Genomic DNA, 17,428 nt, shown 5'->3' with positions numbered 1-17,428 from the left:
CGCCCCCCGCGCGCGGCGCGGGGCGGGGCCGGGCGGGGCCGCGCGTGCGCAGGCCGCCCCCTGGCGGCGCGGCGGAAGATGGCGGCGGGCGGGCCGTCGCGGGGCGCGGAGCGGCGCCCGGACCCGCTGTCCCGCCTCACCTGCCCCGTGTGCCTCGAGGTGTTCGACGGCCCCGTGCGCGTCCCCTGCGGACACGTGTGAGCGCCCGCCGCCGGGCCGGGGCGCGGGGGACGGGGCCGCGGGGGCTGCGGGGCCTCGGGGGAGCCGCGGCTCGGGCCCCGCGGGGCTGAGGGCAGCGGCTCCGCGCGCTGCTGTGCGCTCCGGCAGCGGCGCTGGGCTCGGCCGGGCCGGGCAGGGCCCGAGCGGCCTTGACGGGAGAAAGCGAAAGCGAAGCGGGGAAAGGAAGCCGGTGTGCTTCCACTTTCGCTTCCCGTCTCCCTGAGGAATGCGGGCATGGCCTGGCTGGACAAGGGGCAGCGGCTGCGCACCGTCAGAGGGCAGGCTCAGGTTGGGTGTTGGGATGAAATTGCTCCCTGGCAGGGTGGGCAGGCCTGGCACTGGGTGCCCAGAGCAGCTGTGGTGCCCCTGCATCCCTGGCAGTGCCCCAGGCCAGGCTGGACACTGGGGCTGGAGCAGCCTGGGGCAGTGGAATGTGTGCCTGCCATGGCAGGGGTGGCACTGCGTGGGCTTTAAGGGCTCTTGCATCCCAAACCGTTCCATGGTTCTGTCCAGAAGCCGAGGGCACAGAGCACTGTCCAACAGCAAACAGTTCTGCGTGTGACAGCCTGGGATCCTCCATGCCCCGGTGCCAGCAGCTCCCTCGTACCCTTCTTTAGGGAGTCTCGAGGCTCTGTCACTCCCTTGGGCAGAGGCTGTGCCAGGGCAGCGGGCACTGCGGGTGCCCAGAGGCTGTCTCACCACCTCCTCCTTCTCTCTCCCAGCTTCTGCACGCCGTGCCTGCAGGAGTGCCTGAAGCCCAAGAAGCCAGTCTGCGGGGTGTGCCGCAGCACCCTGTCACCCGGGAGCAGGGCTCTGGACTTGGAAAAGCAAATTGAAACGACAGAAACCACTTGCAACGGCTGCAATAAAAAAGTATGGAAGTGTTTGGAAATTCAGTACATGAGATGTGTCTGCCTAGGGGAAAGTAGACTGCTTCCTCCTCAGCTTTCTGCAACATCAGGTCTAAGTGTTTGTTCAGATATGTGCTAAAGGTGTTTGATGTAGGCAGCGGCCAGATGTTGACATTCTTTGCACAGTTTTTTGTTGTTACCTCTTCCAGAAATGCATTTCAAGTGAAAGATCCTGATTTTAAAGTTGCAGTGAGGTGTTGCTGCTGTGCGCAGGGCTGTGTGGTAGCACAGACAGCAGTCAGCTTAGCTGAGCTGTCATCTCAAAGGCTTTCTGCTTGGCCTGCTGAAGTATTTGGAGTTCCTGCTGTAGCCCCTGTGCTGAAAGCTGCTGGGGTCACTGTTGTGCTGTTGTTTTAACGTGTGGCAGGAGGTGCAGCGGGTTGGAGCTCACCTGCCCGCTGTTGTTGCCTGCACAGATGTACCTGTCCAAGATGCGCAGCCACGCAGCCTCCTGCTCCAAGTACCAGAATTACATCATGGAGGGCGTGAAAGCCGTGACTAAGGAGCCCCTGCACAGCACCAGGTAACACCTCTGCTCTGAAATCCTGGCCTTCTCCAGCACGAGAAAGAACTGTGAAGTAAAAGCAGATTTTACCACTTTGCTCAGTTTGGGTGCTGGTTTTTGTGTAGTTGGAAACTGAGCCTGGATCCTGCCTGTGGCTGTGCCCAGGTAAACTCTGCTGCTTCTGCTGGGACGTGTCTGTGTAGATGCAGCTGCTTTTTCAAATCCCTTGGTCTCCTGATTGCACTCACCCACAAGGGAGGGAGGTGGGAGTTGCTGGCAGTGCATTCCTGTGTGTGGCTAGTGGGTGGTGCCCCGGCGTTTGAGAAAAAGCTGATAACTGGCACTTGGAACATTTGCAGAAAAACTAATTCAGTCTAAATACTGAGCTCCCTAAAATACTGTTGGGAGTTTACAGGCTGATTGTTGAAATTAGCTTGCCTTAGCTGCATACGTGAATTATTGCCTGGAATAATCTGTGTTTGTAAAGGACAAACCTCTTCTCCCCCCCAGGAGCTTCCCGAACCGCTTCACCTTCCCCTGCCCGTACTGCAGCGAGAAGAACTTTGACCAGGAGGGGCTGGTTGAGCACTGCAAAGCTTTGCACAGCATGGATGCAAAACAAGTGGTAATGGAAAGTCTTGGGGCAGGAGTTGCAGTGAAGTCTGGTCTGGAAGCCCTTTGAAACAATGAGTTAGAGACTTTTGAGTTCAGCAGGCGTCGTTTCTGCTGCTCAGCCAGCGTGGCTGTGCTGGTCATGCCTCTGAGCCTGTGGGGCTCTGCTGTCACCTTTCCGTGGCCCTCTGGTCCCACACCCCCTGCAGCTGGGCCACATCCTCTTTTCATCCTTGAAAAATGGCACGCATTCGAAGTTAATTAGGCACAGCAAAGCAAGAAAATACAATTTAAAAAAAATGTCAGACATTTAATTTTCTCCTTGTTTCCCCCTTGTTTTCAGCAAGAAGATACTGTAAATTGTTGGGGGAAACGCCTGCAAAGAATAGTGTGTGATTCTAGTAACCTCTCTGTGATACTTCCTCTTATGTAAGAGGAATTGCAAAACATGGAACTGAATTGGTAACTTCCATTTTTCTGGGAAGTTTTTTGGAATTCCAGATTATTCGGGAAAATAGAATTCCTTTTTTCTCTTGGAGAGAAGTGACCTTTGCAGAGCAGACCAAGGAAACTTTCCTGCCCCTGTGAAATAAGGCTGAAATCTGCTAAAGCAAGAGGCTTTAATGAGTTCTGATTTTCAGAACGTGGGAGAAGAGTAAGCCATTCCGTTTCAGGGATCTAAGATATGAGTTAAAATTATTCAGGGTTATCTGAGGCTTCTGCATTCAATGTCCCAGCAAGTGTTACTGCCATCACTTTGCACACAGAACAGTGCCAGCACAAGCCCCCAGCTCCACTGCCAGGCTGTCCCTGCCCTTCTGCTGTCAGCATTGAAGCACTGAAGCATTGGCCCTAACTGGCTCTTTTTCCTTGAAGGTGTGCCCAATTTGTGCCTCAATGCCGTGGGGGGACCCCAACTACAGGAGTGCTAACTTCATGGAGCACCTGCAGAGACGCCACCGCTTCTCCTACGACACCTTTGTGGTAGGTGCTCGCTCCCCTGCAGCTCCCTGGGCCCTGCTGTGCATTCCCAGCGTGTCCTGGCAGCCCAGGGACTTGGGGACCTGCAGCCCTGCTGCTGCCATGGGCACTGGCAGCGTGGCTGCTGCAGGGACAGCGTGGCTGCTGCACTGACAGCGTGGCTGCAGCACTGGCTGCGTGGCTGCTGCAGGGACAGCATGGCTGCAGCAGGGAGAGCGTGGCTGCAGCAGGGACAGCGTGGCTGCTGCAGGGACAGCGTGGCTGCAGCAGGGACAGCGTGGCTGCTGCAGGGACAGCGTGGCTGCTGCACTGACAGCGTGGCTGCAGCACTGACAGCGTGGCTGCAGCAGGGACAGCGTGGCTGCAGCACTGGCTGCGTGGCTGCTGCAGGGAGTGTTTCTGCTCTGTTGCAGGATTACGATGCTGATGAGGATGACATGATGGCGCAGGTTTTGATGCGCTCCCTGCGGGACAAGTGATGCAGCCAGAGCATTTACTGCAACCCAAGCTTCCACGAGGGGGAAATGCCCAGCATCCTTGCACTTCTCCCTGCGCATCCCGAGATTAACTCAGGCATCCAGAAGAGCAGAAGACTTTAATCCTATCTCAGATTTAAATCCTGGTTTGATATTTCTGTGCCACTCAGTCTTTTGGTATCATGGTCTCTGACATTCAGCCCTGTCAGCCCCATTTTTATACTTGCTTAGACTCAGCTCCATTGTAGATCAACACGGGAGAACCAAGGCTTTTTCCTTTGCCTATGCCTATAGGTTTCTTTGAACGTTGTGTTTATTTGACTGTCTAAAATCAAAAACATTCCAAATGGAATGGCCTGAACTAGATAATAAACCTCTTCCCAATCTCCTTTACATATCTCAAGTGTTTGTACGTGAGGTGCACTGGTGGCTCTGCTCCCCTTTAGTGAGACTTCAGGTGCTAACTGTAGCTGTCAGACCAGCTCTCATTTGAGCGACCTCTGATACCTGTGATTCCATAATGTCTCCCAGTGTTCCAATCCTTACAGGCAGCCTCCCAACTGTATGGAAAACATATCCTCAGTATGAGTGTTCAAACTGCTAACTTTTCTAGGAAATCTCTGCACTGTGTGAAAACTAGTTCAAAATACTTCTGTTCTATGCATGATGATTACTTTCCTCCATACTCTTACTATAATTTCTAGCCTGGAAAATGATCTTTAGCGTCGGTCTTAGTTAAAATGCATAATTTTTAAACTATTTTAGCAAATATTAATCAAAATTGCTGGCTTTGTGATTAAATTGGTGGGTTTGAAACTGGTTTCCTAGTAATTTTAAGCCTTATGCTGATAGGGGAATTCAGAAGGTTTTTCTCAATACCTCGGCTTTCTATTTAAACTAAAATTTTCATATATGTTCTTGGGTTTTCCATCTCGCACGGCAAGCTGGTGGGAAAACTTAGGAGTATTCATAGCTCTGGCATAGCACTTCCTTTCTGCATCACAGGTTTTATCAGGTATTTTGGGTTCCTGTTCTTCATTTAAATGTCCCTGGAGTGGCTGAAGCTGTACTTGCATTGTTTGCCATCTGGCAGTGTGTGTAGAGCCAGGTGTAGCTTTCAAGGAAAAGTGAAACAGAGCCCTGAAAGCCCAAAGTTCAGCCCCTGCTCAGTGGATACTCTGTGTTCAAGCCTACACTTCTACCATGGAGATTCCTTAACTTTAGTGCGATGCTTTGATGAAGTTCACGGTGGAGCTGCTGAGATCTAAGGCGCCTGACCAGAGCCTGTCAGTCAGTGTCGAGATGTCCAGTGCAAGCGCTGGAATTGGAGCCTGCACCACCCCAGCCCTGAGTGCTAATTGAGTACTAATTAATTGATTGAGCAGTAAGCTCCTCCCATGGTGCTCTGCAGCGCAGCCTTACCCTGAAGATAATGAAACGCCCTCCAGCTGAAGCCTCAGCGTGCAGCCCGAGCTCCGGCTCTCTGCTGCCGTGGCGTTTGCGTTTCTTCCCCCGGTGGAGCTGTCACGCTCCCACCCTGAGCCCCTGCGGGGGCCTGGGAGCAGGGCTGTGGGGCTGGGGACGTGGGACCCCTGGAGCCCCTGGTTCCGTGGGGACAGTGCTGTGTTTGGGGGTGCTTGTTGGAGCGCTTGGCCTGCAGAGAGGTGACGGGCTCCGGGGGCCTGGACGGCGTCTCTGGGCTCTGGTCACGGTGCAGTTTGGTGATGCCCCTTGCCAGGAATGCAGATTCCTGCTTCTGTTCTAAGTGCACTTCCATGCAGCTCTGATAGAACGTGTAAGGAGCAATTAGAAGCTTCCAAGCAATCTGCCATGTTTTTGACTTTTGAAGACAAGTTACAAATAAAGGTCATTTAATTTATAAAATCCTACCTTTGTGTCGGCTCCTGTCATTCCTTCCTGTGTTTCCTCTGAGCACCCAGAGTGTGCTCCGGGCACACCCGACTGAGGCTCCCTGATGGGTTTGAGGGCACTGGAGAGGCTCCGGTGTGCTGTGCACGGCCCCTGCTCCTCTCCGGGCGGTGCCTCAGGGCAGAGCCAGCAGCTGCGGCTCCCGGAGCAGCGAGTGTCCCGGGAAGGGGCAGCGCCTCTCGCAGCCGATCCTGCCCCGCAGTGTGCGGATAACGCCACCGGGCCAGCCCGGAGCTGTGAAATTCCCGTGTCTGGCACCAGGAGCCAGCCCGAGGAGCGCAATTAGCACAGAGACACGATGGGAGGAGCCGGGCCGGCAGCCGAGCTGCCCCATCGAATGACTTCGTTATTTGTTATAAATGAATTATCAGAGCTATTACGACCAGACAACGACCGGCCTTAGTGGTTCTGATGAATTCTTGTCAGCATTAATTTCCTGATGCACAGGCGTGGCTCCGTGTGGAATTGCGGCGGGAAATCCCCGGGGCCTCCTCGGGCTGGGGATGAGACCTTGCCAAAGCGTAAGTGCTGGATTCAGCTCTCCTGTCCCCTGGCTGAGAAGAGAGCAGCGAATTCCCTTCAAGCCTTTGCCCAGCGGTACTGGACTCTCGCTGGAGAGCCCACCTCACAAAGGATGAACCAACCAAGGCTGTGTTAAGTCATGGAAAAGCAAATGAGGCCTGTGTTTGCAGTCCTAAAGCTTTTCTTTGGTTTAAATAAACTAAAAATGACAGTGGAGCATTTGCCTGGTTTGGGGGTGGGTTTTCGCTTGTTTTTCTGACGCACGGCTTGGTGTTACAGTTGCATTGCTCTGTGCTTCATTCAATTTCATGGGCAAATCATCCTCTGGGTGCTACAAATGAGGACTGTTGAAACCACTATGAAAACTTGCTTTTCCTTCCTTACTCCTTCCCCAAAGCTCCAGGAAATACTCAGCACTCAGTGAAAAATTGGTGTCTTTGCTACTGGCTTAGATCTCTCTTCCAGTTCTTCTCACATTTATTCTTTACACATGCTGGGGTTTTAAAAAAAAAAAAAAATCCGCGGAGCTTCTGGGAGCTGCCTGAGTGGCCCGTGCAGAGAGTGAGGGTCCCTCACCCGGGATGAACCCCGTGCAGAGTGAGGGTCCCTCGGCCGGGATGAGCCCCGTGCAGAGTGAGGGTCCCTCGGCCGGGATGAGCCCCGTGCAGAGTGAGGGTCCCTCACCCGGGATGAGCCCCGTGCAGAGAGTGAGGGTCCCTCACCCGGAATGAGCCCCGTGCAGAGAGTGAGGGTCCCTCGGCCGGGATGAGCCCCGTGCAGAGTGAGGGTCCCTCGGCCGGGATGAGCCCCGTGCAGAGTGAGGGTCCCTCGGCCGGGATGAGCCCCGTGCAGAGTGAGGGTCCCTCGGCCGGGATGAGCCCGGAGAGCGGCGGCGGCTGCTCGGGGCCGCTGACGGCAGAGGGAGGTCTTGCATCTCGGAGAGAGCGGGCTCGCTCCTCCCGGCACAGTTCTCGGCCGCGGGGCTCGGCTCCCCCTCCGCCGAGGGCTCCAGGGAGCTTCTCCAGCCCTGCCGTGAGGGTTCACACCCCGTCCCACGGCCGGAGCTCCGCTTTTTCCCACCACAGCCTCCCTTGGCGGGAGGAGCTCTGCTCTGCAGCCAGATACTCGAGATGCTTCATGGAGACGTGGGGCCAGGGAAGTAAAAAGAAGAGTTTTCAGCAGACTTGTTGCTCTAGAGGTAGTTGAAGCGTATTTGTGAGCTCCTTGGGCCAGTCCTTGTACATCTGGGACTGGCGCTGGTGGCAGGTCTGCTCTGAGCACCTTGGGGCTCAGCTGATGGTGAGGGCAGCACGGTCCCCTGTCGTGCTGGCTCGCAGGCACAGGTAGGTCAGGTCGCTTTCTCCCTTGATCTCGTTTTTTTTCCCCTAGCACAGTTTCCACACGCAGTGGTTAGCACAGATCTGATTATTACCATTTCAGAAAGGACACAAAACCACGTCTCTGTGTTCCTGGTGCGAGTGTCCCCGCTGTCACCACATCCGCGGCAGGTGGGGGAGCGCGGGGGGGCAGCGGCCGGGCCGGGGGAGGCACCTCCGCACCCCCGGAGAGCCGGAGCCCCTGGCCTTTGTGATTTGTACCCCCCAAGGCCTTCGGGGGCACTTTTCCCCCTGAGCTTCAGGCTGATCCGGGGTGAGTTTTGCAGATAAACACCTGCTGAAAGCCACGGGCCATTCGGAGCAAAGGAGGGATGATCCAGCACAGAGCACATGGCTGCAGGGGAACAGTTTGCAAATGCCTCTGGTCTGGGCAGGATGTGCGTGGCTGGCAGGACAGGCTTCCCAAGCTGCTCCTGCCCTGAGGACAGGCTGGCAGTGAGCTCAGTCCCTGCTGCGCTGCAGCCGTGCCAGTGGAAAGCTGCGCTCCCACTTCTGCATTTCGTGCGGCTGCGGCTAAACAGTAAGATGCGGTCAGCAGGGGCTGGCGCAGCCGTGTGCGATGTGTGACGCCTGAGTCACGAGTGGCCCAGCACATGGCCCGTTTCCGAGCGGCAGGGCCGGGGGAGCATTCCCAGCAGGACCTGCTCCTCCTGCGGCAGCCGCCAGCAGCTGCCCTGGCCCGGAGCGGAGCGCGGCTCTGCAGCAGGTGGCTGGAGCCGTGCCCCGAGCCCTTCCAGCGGGGAAAGCCCCGCGTCAGCCCGGGCCCGGCAGGGGCTGGCAGCGCAGGCTGCGCTGTCTCTGCTCGCCGCTGGCCCTGCCTGGGCTCCTTGCCGTGGCACACGGCCCCTGGGCAGCGGGAGCCGCAGGAGCTGTGCCCCAGCTGTGTGGGGCTGTGTGACCCGCCCTGCCCGTGGAAGAGTCAGGGGAAGGCAGCAGGGAAGAGAACAGAGAGCTTGCTGGGGGAACGGCTGCGCTGCCCAAAACCTTCCCAGCAGAAAAGAAAATGTGTCTGGGCAGGTGCTCCTGACCCCTGGCAGCGGGACGGAGTCGCCCAGGGCTGTGCCGGATCCATCCCGCTGCTCCAAAAGTCGCTGCCTCTTCCCAGAGGAGTGTTAACCTGCGCAGCGTGCTTCACCGCAGGGCTGTGTCCCAGCGGGGCACGGCAGGGGCCGGTCCCACCCTGCACCGCGTCCCACAGCCGTGGGGAAGGGGAAGGACAGACAGCAGGGCGCGGGGATCACCGCCAGGCACAGCGCCTTCCCGCAGCCGCACGGCCGCTCTGCCCGCCTGGGGCACGGGCTGTGGGTCAGTCCAGCCTCCGGTCCGGGGGAACGCCCGGGAGAGAAGCCAGGAGCGGCGGCTGCAGCATCAGCGGCGGTTCGCGCTCCGGCACCGGGCGGGCAGCGCGGCCCCCGGGCTCCGTCCCCTCGGCTCGGCTCGGCACGGCACGGCTCGGCGCGGCTCCGCCGCCGGGGCCGGCACCTGCCCGTGCCCGCCCCGTCCCCCCGGCCATTGGCTGCGGCCCCGCGCCCGCCCCGCGCCGCGCCCCCGGCCCCGCGCGCTTATCAGCGGCGGCGGCAGCAGCGCGGGCCCGCGGCGGCGGCGGCACCGGGGCTGCAAGATGCCGCGCTCGTTCCTGGTGAAGAAGCACTTCTCGGCCAGCAAGAAGCCCAACTACAGCGAGCTGGAGAGCCAGGCCGGTGCGTGGACGGGACGGGCCGTGCACGGGGGGCGCTCCGCGGGCGGGGCGGGGGCTCCGGTGCGGGATCTCCCTGCGGATCTACGCAGGAGCGGGCAGGGACCGACCGGCTTTTCCAGGGTTGCGGGTTTGTTTGTTCGTTTCAATTTTGTGCGTCTCGTGGCGCGCGATCCCGCGTCCCGGGATGCTGAGCCGCTCCCTGGTACCCCCGGGATGTCGGTGGCGCCGGTGGCTCCCTCATGGGGTGTACGCGGGTGCGTGGGGAGCTCCCCGTGCCGGTAGCGGGCGGGAGCATGGGGTTCTCTTCACCCCGTCCCTCGCGGGAAGGCGGGCAGGGGCGCGGGGTCCCTGTGCCGGGAGGCCGGTCACCTTTGCCCCGGGGCGGGCTGCGGCTCTGGGCTCCCGTGGGGGGGCTGGGGTCCCTTTGCTCCTGCAGGGGTGGCGGCGCGGGGCTCCCGAGGGCTGCCCTGGGATGGGGTCCCACCGAGCCCGCGGGGGTGGGCCGGGCCCCGCCGCCCCCGTTCCGGGCGCTCCGCGGGCCCCGCTGACCGCCGCTGCCTCCCGCAGTGCTGGCCGCCCCGCTGCTGTACGAGACGTGCCCGCTGCCCGTCATCCCCCCGCCCGAGGTGCTCGGCCCCGGAGCCTACTACCCTCCGCTGGTGTGGGACGCGGGGCTGCTGTCCAGCCTGTTCCCGGGCGGCCCGGGCAGCGAGGCCGCGGGCGGCGCGGCCCCCGCCCTGGACCTGACGGCGCTCTCCAGCGAGGAGGATGAAGGCAAGAGCTCGGGGCCCCCCAGCCCGGCCTCGGCCCCCGCCGCCGCCGAGCGCTTCCGCTGCGCCCAGTGCGCCAAGGCGTACTCCACCTTCGCCGGGCTCTCCAAGCACAAGCAATTGCACTGCGACGCCCAGGCCAGGAAATCCTTCAGCTGCAAGTACTGTGAGAAGGAGTACGTGAGCCTGGGGGCTCTCAAGATGCACATCCGGAGCCACACGCTGCCCTGCGTCTGCAAGATGTGCGGGAAGGCCTTCTCCCGGCCCTGGCTGCTGCAGGGCCACATCCGCACGCACACTGGTAACGTCCCCCCTGTCCCTCTCCTTCCCTCCCTTATCACCTCCCGCTTCCCTGCTCCGCTGCCCCGGCGAATCGGCGGGCCGGGTGTTATCTGGGCAGATAAGGGCTTCCCAGACCCCCTTGGCACATCTCTCTAAAATGTCCTTTAAATATCCTCCTGGCTGGAACGGAGCGCGGGGTCAAGGCCCAGGGCCTGACGGAGCCGGCCCGCCAGCGGCGGCCCAGGCTGCACCAACACGGCCATAAAGAGGGGCTGGGAGACCGCCGGAGCCCCCTCCCGCGCACTGCCCTGCCCGGAGCATCGCTCCGTGCCCGCAGCCAGGCCTCCAGCCGGGGCAGAACCTCAGCGCCGAGCCCCGCTCCAGGCACGGCCGCTGCCGGGATGGGCTCGGCTCGGCTCGGCTCGGCTCGGCTCGGCCCGGCTCGGCCCCGGGCAGGTGCTGGAGGCACCTGTTGGCGCGGGACCGGGCGCGCAGCTGCAGCCCACCCCGCTGCCGCGGCCGCCCCGACAAAGCATCTCCCGAGCATCCTTTGTGGGGCCGTGGGACGGTGTAATTGTGACTTGGCACTGATTTCACACCCTCTTAACGCGCTAAAGATGATGGCTGAAGGAAGCCGGGTAGACTTAATTGTGCTTTCCAAATTGAGCATACACATTTGTTTCCTCCAAAAGAGTCTTTCTGGGAGGAATTCGCCCGGGCCGGGCTTTTCAATGCGAGCCGGGCAGGAGAAGGGGGAGCGCAGGGCTCGCAGAGGAAATAGCTGCACTCACCCCGGGCTGGCGCCTCGCAGCCGCTGCCTGCTATGATATAATTAACACACAGCGCTCGGCTTTCCTGCCGCGCTGCGAGCTCCTCGCCTGGCTCCGCGCAGCACACCAGGATCATGTCTTGGTCTGTGCGACTGCCGTGCTGCTTGCAGATGTTTCCAGCATTCGTTTTCCGTGGTTCATAGGAGAGGTTTTTCAGGAGCGTACAATTCCCAGGCTGGCAGTTCTCCCCCGAGCAATGCTGTACATACCCGGCTCTCCCCGAACAATAACAGCCAGCACTTCTTTTCACTGTGCCCCGCACAAACTTTGGCTAATGAATGGCTCCTTCTTTGATATTCCCCATGTGTTGATGCACTGGTTAATTGGGAGCGTTTCTCTTTGTCCCATAGGTGAAAAGCCCTTTTCCTGTACACACTGCAACCGGGCCTTTGCTGACCGCTCTAATCTCCGCGCCCACCTGCAGACCCATTCAGATGTAAAGAAGTACCAGTGCAAAACCTGCTCCCGGACTTTCTCCCGCATGTCGCTGCTCCACAAGCACGAGGAGACGGGCTGCTCCGGCTCTCGCTGAGGACTCGGCTCCCCAGGCCTCTCTGCTCACAAACACCCATTTTACACCTAGTTTCTGTAGGAGACAGTTTCCTCCACGGCCGCTGCAGCGTGCGCCGGGCTGGACGCTGCTCCTGTGGCCCTTGGGACCCTCACACTCCTCACTCGGTGCCTGCATGCAATGCGAGGATCACGAAGGATGCTGGGCTGGAAGGGACCCGTCAGGATCATCGAGTCTAATTCCTGGCCCTGTGCAGACATCCCGCGAACCCCACGGTGTGCCTGAGCGTGTTCCAAACGCTCCCCGAGCTCGGGCTTGGTGCTGTGACCACTTCTGCCATCCTGGTGCCTGGGGGTGCCGGCCTGCGCTCCAGCCCGGTGGGTGAGCCTCGGGGGTCACGGTCCCCTCCCCAGAGGGTGAGCCTCGGGGGTCAGGGTCCCCTCGGCAGGTGCCCCCCTGGCCGGAGGCACTCGGCACCTTGCAGGGCTGGACCTGCGCCCTCACCCGCACCGCTATTGAACACTGCGACCATGTAGCCTGGGGGGTTGGGGGTTGGATTTTTTTGGTTGCTTTTTTTTTTTTTTAACACCATAACCACTTGGTAACTTTTAAGAACCAGTATTTTTTTTAATGAAGGACAAGACACTCCCCCCCCCGTGCCCCGAGTGTATATAACCCGCCTGTAGAAGGTGTAACTATGCAATAATACAGTATCCCAGTAGTTGTGAAGCAGCTGCTTCTCCCCAGCACAATGACAATTTGCAATGCCTGCGAGATTAACAGTGTCCATGAAAGGCAGGGGTAGCCATTTCAAACCCCGGCCCTGTTTACAGAGCAGCTATGCACTCAAGCACCTGTTAATATGACTCTTAACAACTGCTTTTCAAGAGAACTGTGACTAATAGCAGGCACTTGTCAGCTGATACAATGGTGGCCTGTCCCAAGGCCGTCCATCGACAGGTGTGTGCCAAAAGCCCTATTTATGGCTATTGACAGGTGCCTCCTGAATGCATCTTTCTTTGGACATTGTTTTCATGGAATCATTACAAAGAGGATGTTTACATTTCAAAGGTACACTGGTATTTATATTTTTGTGCCACGATTTTGTACTGATGAAACTTTTTATATAATGATATACAATTTATTGATATTCAATAAAACCGTTAATTTATAATAGGCTGTCGTGGGTGCTCGGGCTGAAAAGGCAGCTGTAAGGGGGGAGCGCTGTGCGGGGCTGGGCTCTCCTCCCACCCACTGCGCTTGGCCTCTGGCTGCAGGTGACGAGGAAGTGGCATTTGCCGGAGGGAACGTGCGGAGAGGAAAAGTCAGTTCCTGCGGGGCAGCTGCGCCCTGGGGCGGGCTGGGGGTGCAGGGGTCTCCAGGCTCCTACGGAAAGCACAGGAGCTTGCCGCGTCCCTCGCAGCCTGCTCGGGTGGGCGCTGCTGTCCCCCCGGGCTGGCCCGTGTCCCCGAGCACGCCCTGGGGAGCCGGTCGCTGCCGCGGCGCGGGGACTGTCCCCTAGGGCTGGCGGAACTGCCCCTGGCTCTCGACAGGGCCCAGGGCCGCCTCCAGCCCCGGGGGGGTGACCCGATGTGGGTGGTGCGGCAGCAGCGCTGCCACATCCCATTGTCACCGACGCAGGCCATTGTCACCGCAGAGCCCCGGCACGGGAGGGGCTGTCCCCCGCCTGGGGGGCGCCGAGGGCCAGGCTGCCTCCAGGATTCCCGCGATGAAACTCCCAGCGCCCCAAACCACCTGCCCTGCCCCTTCCCAGCCTCCCCCAAGCTTGGGGGGCTCCGGAGAGCGCAGCCCGGCCTCCTGCCTGCCCCCCTGCCCCTGCGGTTCTGCCTGCCCGCGTTTCCCCAGTGCCACCTCCCGGACCCTGCTTCCAGCCCGGGAATGCAGGGACACGCGAAGGGACACGCGTCCTCCGGCTCTCATCCATCCCCTGCCCGCGCCCCTCCCGGGCTGCTCGGAGCAGGAAGATGTGTGTGGCTGGAAAAGCCAGCGGAGCTGCTGCTCGGCCCTTCTTTAATTAAGAGCTCACCCGGTATAAACTGACTTTCCCAGCCGAGTTGGACTCATTACTCGATTATTAAGCAGGGCAGGAAGTTTTGGGTTTGCTCTTGTGTGTGCTTTTCTTCCTTTTCCCAACAGGAAGCGGGGGAGGGGCACTAATTACTTTCAGCTTTCCATCCATAAAATCCTGGAGCCGCAAAAGCAGCTAAACAGTTAAAAAAAAAAAAAGAAGAAGGAAAAAAGAGACCAAGTTTGGGAAGGGACCACCTGCAGGAGCTGGAAAGGAGGGTCGAGGAGTGGGTGCGCTGGGAGCAGCAGCCCCGGCCGGGCTGGCTTTGCAGCTCTGACAGCAGCAGCAGGGCCCTGTCCCCGCCCCCGTGTGCCAGGCTGTCACCACACGGGGACCCCGACCCCTTCCCGGGTACTTCGGGCTCCTGCTCCATCCCGCACCCGACCCACCGGAGACCCCTGCCAGCTCCCTCTCACTGCACTTCAGCTAACGCTGGGTGAGGGCTGTGAGAAACCTCCTCCTCAGCGAGCTCTGCTGCTCTCAGCTGTGCTCCTGGCTTTGTCCAGCGCCGGGCTGCGACGCCAGGCTTTCAGAGGGAAGGTCTAAACCGCGTGGAGAGCAGCCTAGGCTCGACTGACAAATCCCGCTGGCATTCAAACACAAATGCAGCCTTAAAACACTGGGAAAAAGAAGTGCTGCCTGTTCTGAATCACAAAAGCACAGCCCACTGGCACTCGGGCTGCTGCTGCATGTGCTTCTTGCCCTACCCAGCCCCGTGAGCCCCGGGGACACGGCTCTCAGGTGATGTCCCACCCTTGGGCAGTGCCTCGCCCTCCCCAGGTGCCGCCCAGCTCCGGAGCAGCTGCTGTCCCGTGCAGGGTGATCAATGTGCTCCAGATCTCTCCTCTTCTGACCAGCTGCTCAATTTACTGCTGCAGAAGTGTTCCTTTTTCTCTACCTGAGGGGTGTTGGGGTGAGCAGAGGGTCCAGGACAGTGGCCAGGACACCCTTGGGCCCAGCTCAAGCCAGCTCCACTCATGGACCATGCCATGTGGCCTTTCTCTGCCCCTGCAGCGCTTTGGGGCTCTGTGATGGAGAAATGCCCCCGGGAGCTGGGCCCGAGCATGAGCGGCAACTCTTTCATTTCATTTTCTGAAGGAAAGCAGAGCAGAGCAGCTCCCCTGGCAGCAGTGCCCTGCCCGCGGTCCCCTGCGTTCGCCCGGGCCAGCAGCGCTGCTCCAGGAGTCTGGGGGCCGTGGCGGGGGCTCGGCAATGCCCCCTGTCCTTCAGTGCCCCGGGACCCGAGGGGCCGTGGCGGGGGCTCGGCAATGCCCCCTGTCCGTTCGGTGCCCCGGGACCCGAGGGCCGTGCAGCCCGGGGCTCGGCGATGCCCCCTGTGCGTTCGGTGCCCCGGGACCCGAGGGGCCGTGCAGCCCGGGGCTCGGCGATGCAGCCGGGCTGCGCTCGGCGGGGGCGGGGGCGGCCGGCGATCAGCGCAGGAACCATTTGGTGGCCACCTTGTGCGACCATCTGTGCCAGATTACGGTGTCAGCGCTCCGAGCGGGGTTCAATCGGGCGCCCGGCAGGTAGCGGGGCCCCGCGGCTCGGGAGCGGCCGGGCCCGAGCGTTTGAACCGCGCTGCTCCATTTCCCCGGGACCTCGAAACGAGCACGCACGGCCCCGCGGCTCCTGGAGCCCTTTCAAAGGCTCCAGGGAAACCACAAAGCGCCTTTCCTTCCCCGAGAGGACTAGAGCATTCCCCCCTCCCTGACCCCAGGCGGAATGAGGGGTGTTGGGAAGCCCACCCCGCCGCGGGAGCCCCCTGCGGCAGACCCGGGGGAGATACCGGCTTGAAAAGGGCTTCAAGGCTTCCATGCCACCATTCGAACCATCCTGTCCTGTCTCTGCAAGCATCTGGAGCATCCCAGAGGCGATGAGAAGGAAAGCAGGAGGATTACAGCCATCTTTGCAAAGACCAAGCTTCACCTCCTCAGTCATTTGGGGGCTGCGGCTCCCAAAATCTCCTTTTTCACCCCTTTCTGTCCCCACCTCCCCCAGGGACAGGCGTGAGGCACACCTGCTCCTTGTGCTGTGAGGGTGAAGAGGAGCTCTGGGATGCCCAGAATGCCTCCTCCCACCTCCAGAGGGGCAGAAAGCAAAAGATTTCCACTTTCTTCTCGTGTCACTGCACACCTCTCTGACAGAAACGTTCTCAGGATTCTGTGACCTGCATCCCCCTCAGCCTCTGCAGGAGCACCCCAGCAGCTGAGTGTGCAGCCCCCAAAGGGCAGCAGCCCCATTCTTCTTTTGGCCCTTACATGAGCGAGAGAAAGCTGAACGAGCAAACAGGAGCGGGGCAGAAGGCAGGGAAAGGACAGTTCTGGGAGCCAGGGGCAGAAGGCAGGGAAGGAAAGGACAGTTCTGGGAGCCAGGGGCAGAAGGCAGGGAAGGAAAGGACAGTTCTGGGAGCCAGGGGCAGAAGGCAGGGAAGGAAAGGACAGTTCTGGGAGCCAGGGGCAGAAGGCAGGGAAGGAAAGGACAGTTCTGGGAGCCAGGGGCAGAAGGCAGGGAAGGAAAGGCCCATCCTGGGAGGCAGGGGCAGGGCGGCCGCTCCTGGTTTGGGGCAGGGAACGATCGGAGAAGCCGGGACAGCTCCTGGGGTGAGCAGCAGGGACAACCGGGTCTCCCACGCGTGATAGCTGGGATGCAGGAGGCCTCGGGAGGGGGGAGAGGTTTTCCCTGCCTGGACAGGGGCAGCAGGTGCCGGGGCAGGGCTCAGCCTGTCAACAGGCAGGCCCTGTCAACAGGCAGGCAAAGCCTCCGTCCATTAACAGCTATCCATAAGGAGCAGGCTCACAAACAAGCTGCAGGTGTAGCCATTGTTTTCCTGCCTGTGGGCTATTGACATGAGCAATAATAATCTCAAATTAATATTTGATCGGCTGATGAACTGAGAGCATGGGGCTGGGAGGAGGGAGCCTTCCCGTGCAGATAAAGCCCAGCAAAGGCAGAAGGAAAGGGCCGGGCAGCCCTGGGAGGGCCCTGAGGCTGGAGGACTCAAACAAAGGTGATGTCTTCTGGGATGCAGGTGGTTCAGGTGGCAGCACCACCGTGCTCTTGCACTGTCTGCACTCACCTTTCCAGGCATCCCCTCTCCCAGCCCGTGCCCCTGGCCGCCCCCAGAGCAGCGGGGCAGGGGCACGGGGCTGTCCCCAGAGCAGCAGGGCAGGGGCACAGGGGAGTCCCCAGAGCAGCAGGGCAGGGGCACAGGGCTGTCCCCAGAGCAGCGGGGCAGGGGCACAGGGCTGTCCCTGCCCCACCACAGGGCTGTCCCAGCACAGCAAAGGCCACCTGCCATGGAGATGGTGGGATTAATTCATCACCTGAGGATGGGCACAAGGGCCAGCAGCAGTGACCTCTCCACACCCAGAGGTGCCAGAGGGAACCAGCAGCCTGTGCCTGTTCCACAACAGCAATGCTGTGCAGCAGCTCACTGGAGACCTGCCTAGAAAATCATCAGAAAGCATTTCAAACCTAGCATGATCCACGTACGTGTGGATCGCCCTCTACTTCACCGGCTCCCTGAAAGCAATGTGAGGCCTGTTTTACTTTTCCCAGTAAAAAGGCTCACATTTCACATGGAGGAGATTGGCGGCTCCCGAGCTAATTAGTCCGGGTTTCCCTCCACCCCCGCATTTTCCACGCAGGGTTACGCTGGCGACGCTGTGTCTGTGGCTGCTCGGGGGCCGGTGCTG

General features: G+C 60.2%; 2 protein-coding genes across 3 annotated transcripts; both read left to right on the top strand.

The window, feature by feature from the left end:
* The first annotated feature begins 35 nt into the window (after positions 1-35).
* Positions 36-5,593, top strand: RNF114 (ring finger protein 114). 2 transcript variants are annotated; one of them, XM_038159109.1, is made up of 6 exons: positions 36-197; positions 942-1,092; positions 1,547-1,653; positions 2,146-2,260; positions 3,124-3,231; positions 3,642-5,593. In XM_038159109.1, the coding sequence occupies exons 1-6, from the start codon at positions 79-81 to the stop codon at positions 3,705-3,707; spliced, it is 666 nt and encodes a 221-aa protein (XP_038015037.1). In that variant the 5' UTR covers positions 36-78; the 3' UTR covers positions 3,708-5,593. The 2 variants fall into 2 exon arrangements, with proteins under 2 accessions (XP_038015037.1, XP_038015038.1); XM_038159110.1 differs by lacking the exon at positions 36-197 and adding an exon at positions 234-507.
* Positions 5,594-9,130: 3,537 nt separating this feature from the next.
* Positions 9,131-12,818, top strand: SNAI1 (snail family transcriptional repressor 1). Its single transcript, XM_038159381.1, has 3 exons — positions 9,131-9,252; positions 9,819-10,322; positions 11,484-12,818. Exons 1-3 carry the CDS (start codon positions 9,174-9,176, stop codon positions 11,663-11,665), a joined length of 765 nt encoding a protein of 254 aa, XP_038015309.1. The 5' UTR covers positions 9,131-9,173; the 3' UTR covers positions 11,666-12,818.
* The last annotated feature ends 4,610 nt before the right edge of the window (positions 12,819-17,428 follow it).

This window comes from Motacilla alba, chromosome 20, assembly GCF_015832195.1.
Source record: "Motacilla alba alba isolate MOTALB_02 chromosome 20, Motacilla_alba_V1.0_pri, whole genome shotgun sequence".
NCBI lineage: Eukaryota > Metazoa > Chordata > Aves > Passeriformes > Motacillidae > Motacilla > Motacilla alba.
The sequence above is the reverse complement of the archived record's forward strand: the minus strand, read 5'-3'. Positions and strand labels throughout refer to the sequence as shown.

Excerpts from the sequence above, each read along its gene's own strand:
- RNF114 (XM_038159109.1), top strand. The coding sequence starts at position 79 with ATGGCGGCGGGCGGGCCGTCGCGGGGCGCGGAGCGGCGCCCGGACCCG. Across the intron at positions 1,654-2,145 it reads GAGCCCCTGCACAGCACCAG|GAGCTTCCCGAACCGCTTCA; the intron begins GTAACACCTCTG and ends TCTCCCCCCCAG. Across the intron at positions 2,261-3,123 it reads GCATGGATGCAAAACAAGTG|GTGTGCCCAATTTGTGCCTC; the intron begins GTAATGGAAAGT and ends TTTTCCTTGAAG.
- SNAI1 (XM_038159381.1), top strand. The coding sequence starts at position 9,174 with ATGCCGCGCTCGTTCCTGGTGAAGAAGCACTTCTCGGCCAGCAAGAAG. Across the intron at positions 9,253-9,818 it reads CGAGCTGGAGAGCCAGGCCG|TGCTGGCCGCCCCGCTGCTG; the intron begins GTGCGTGGACGG and ends TGCCTCCCGCAG. Across the intron at positions 10,323-11,483 it reads CCACATCCGCACGCACACTG|GTGAAAAGCCCTTTTCCTGT; the intron begins GTAACGTCCCCC and ends TTTGTCCCATAG.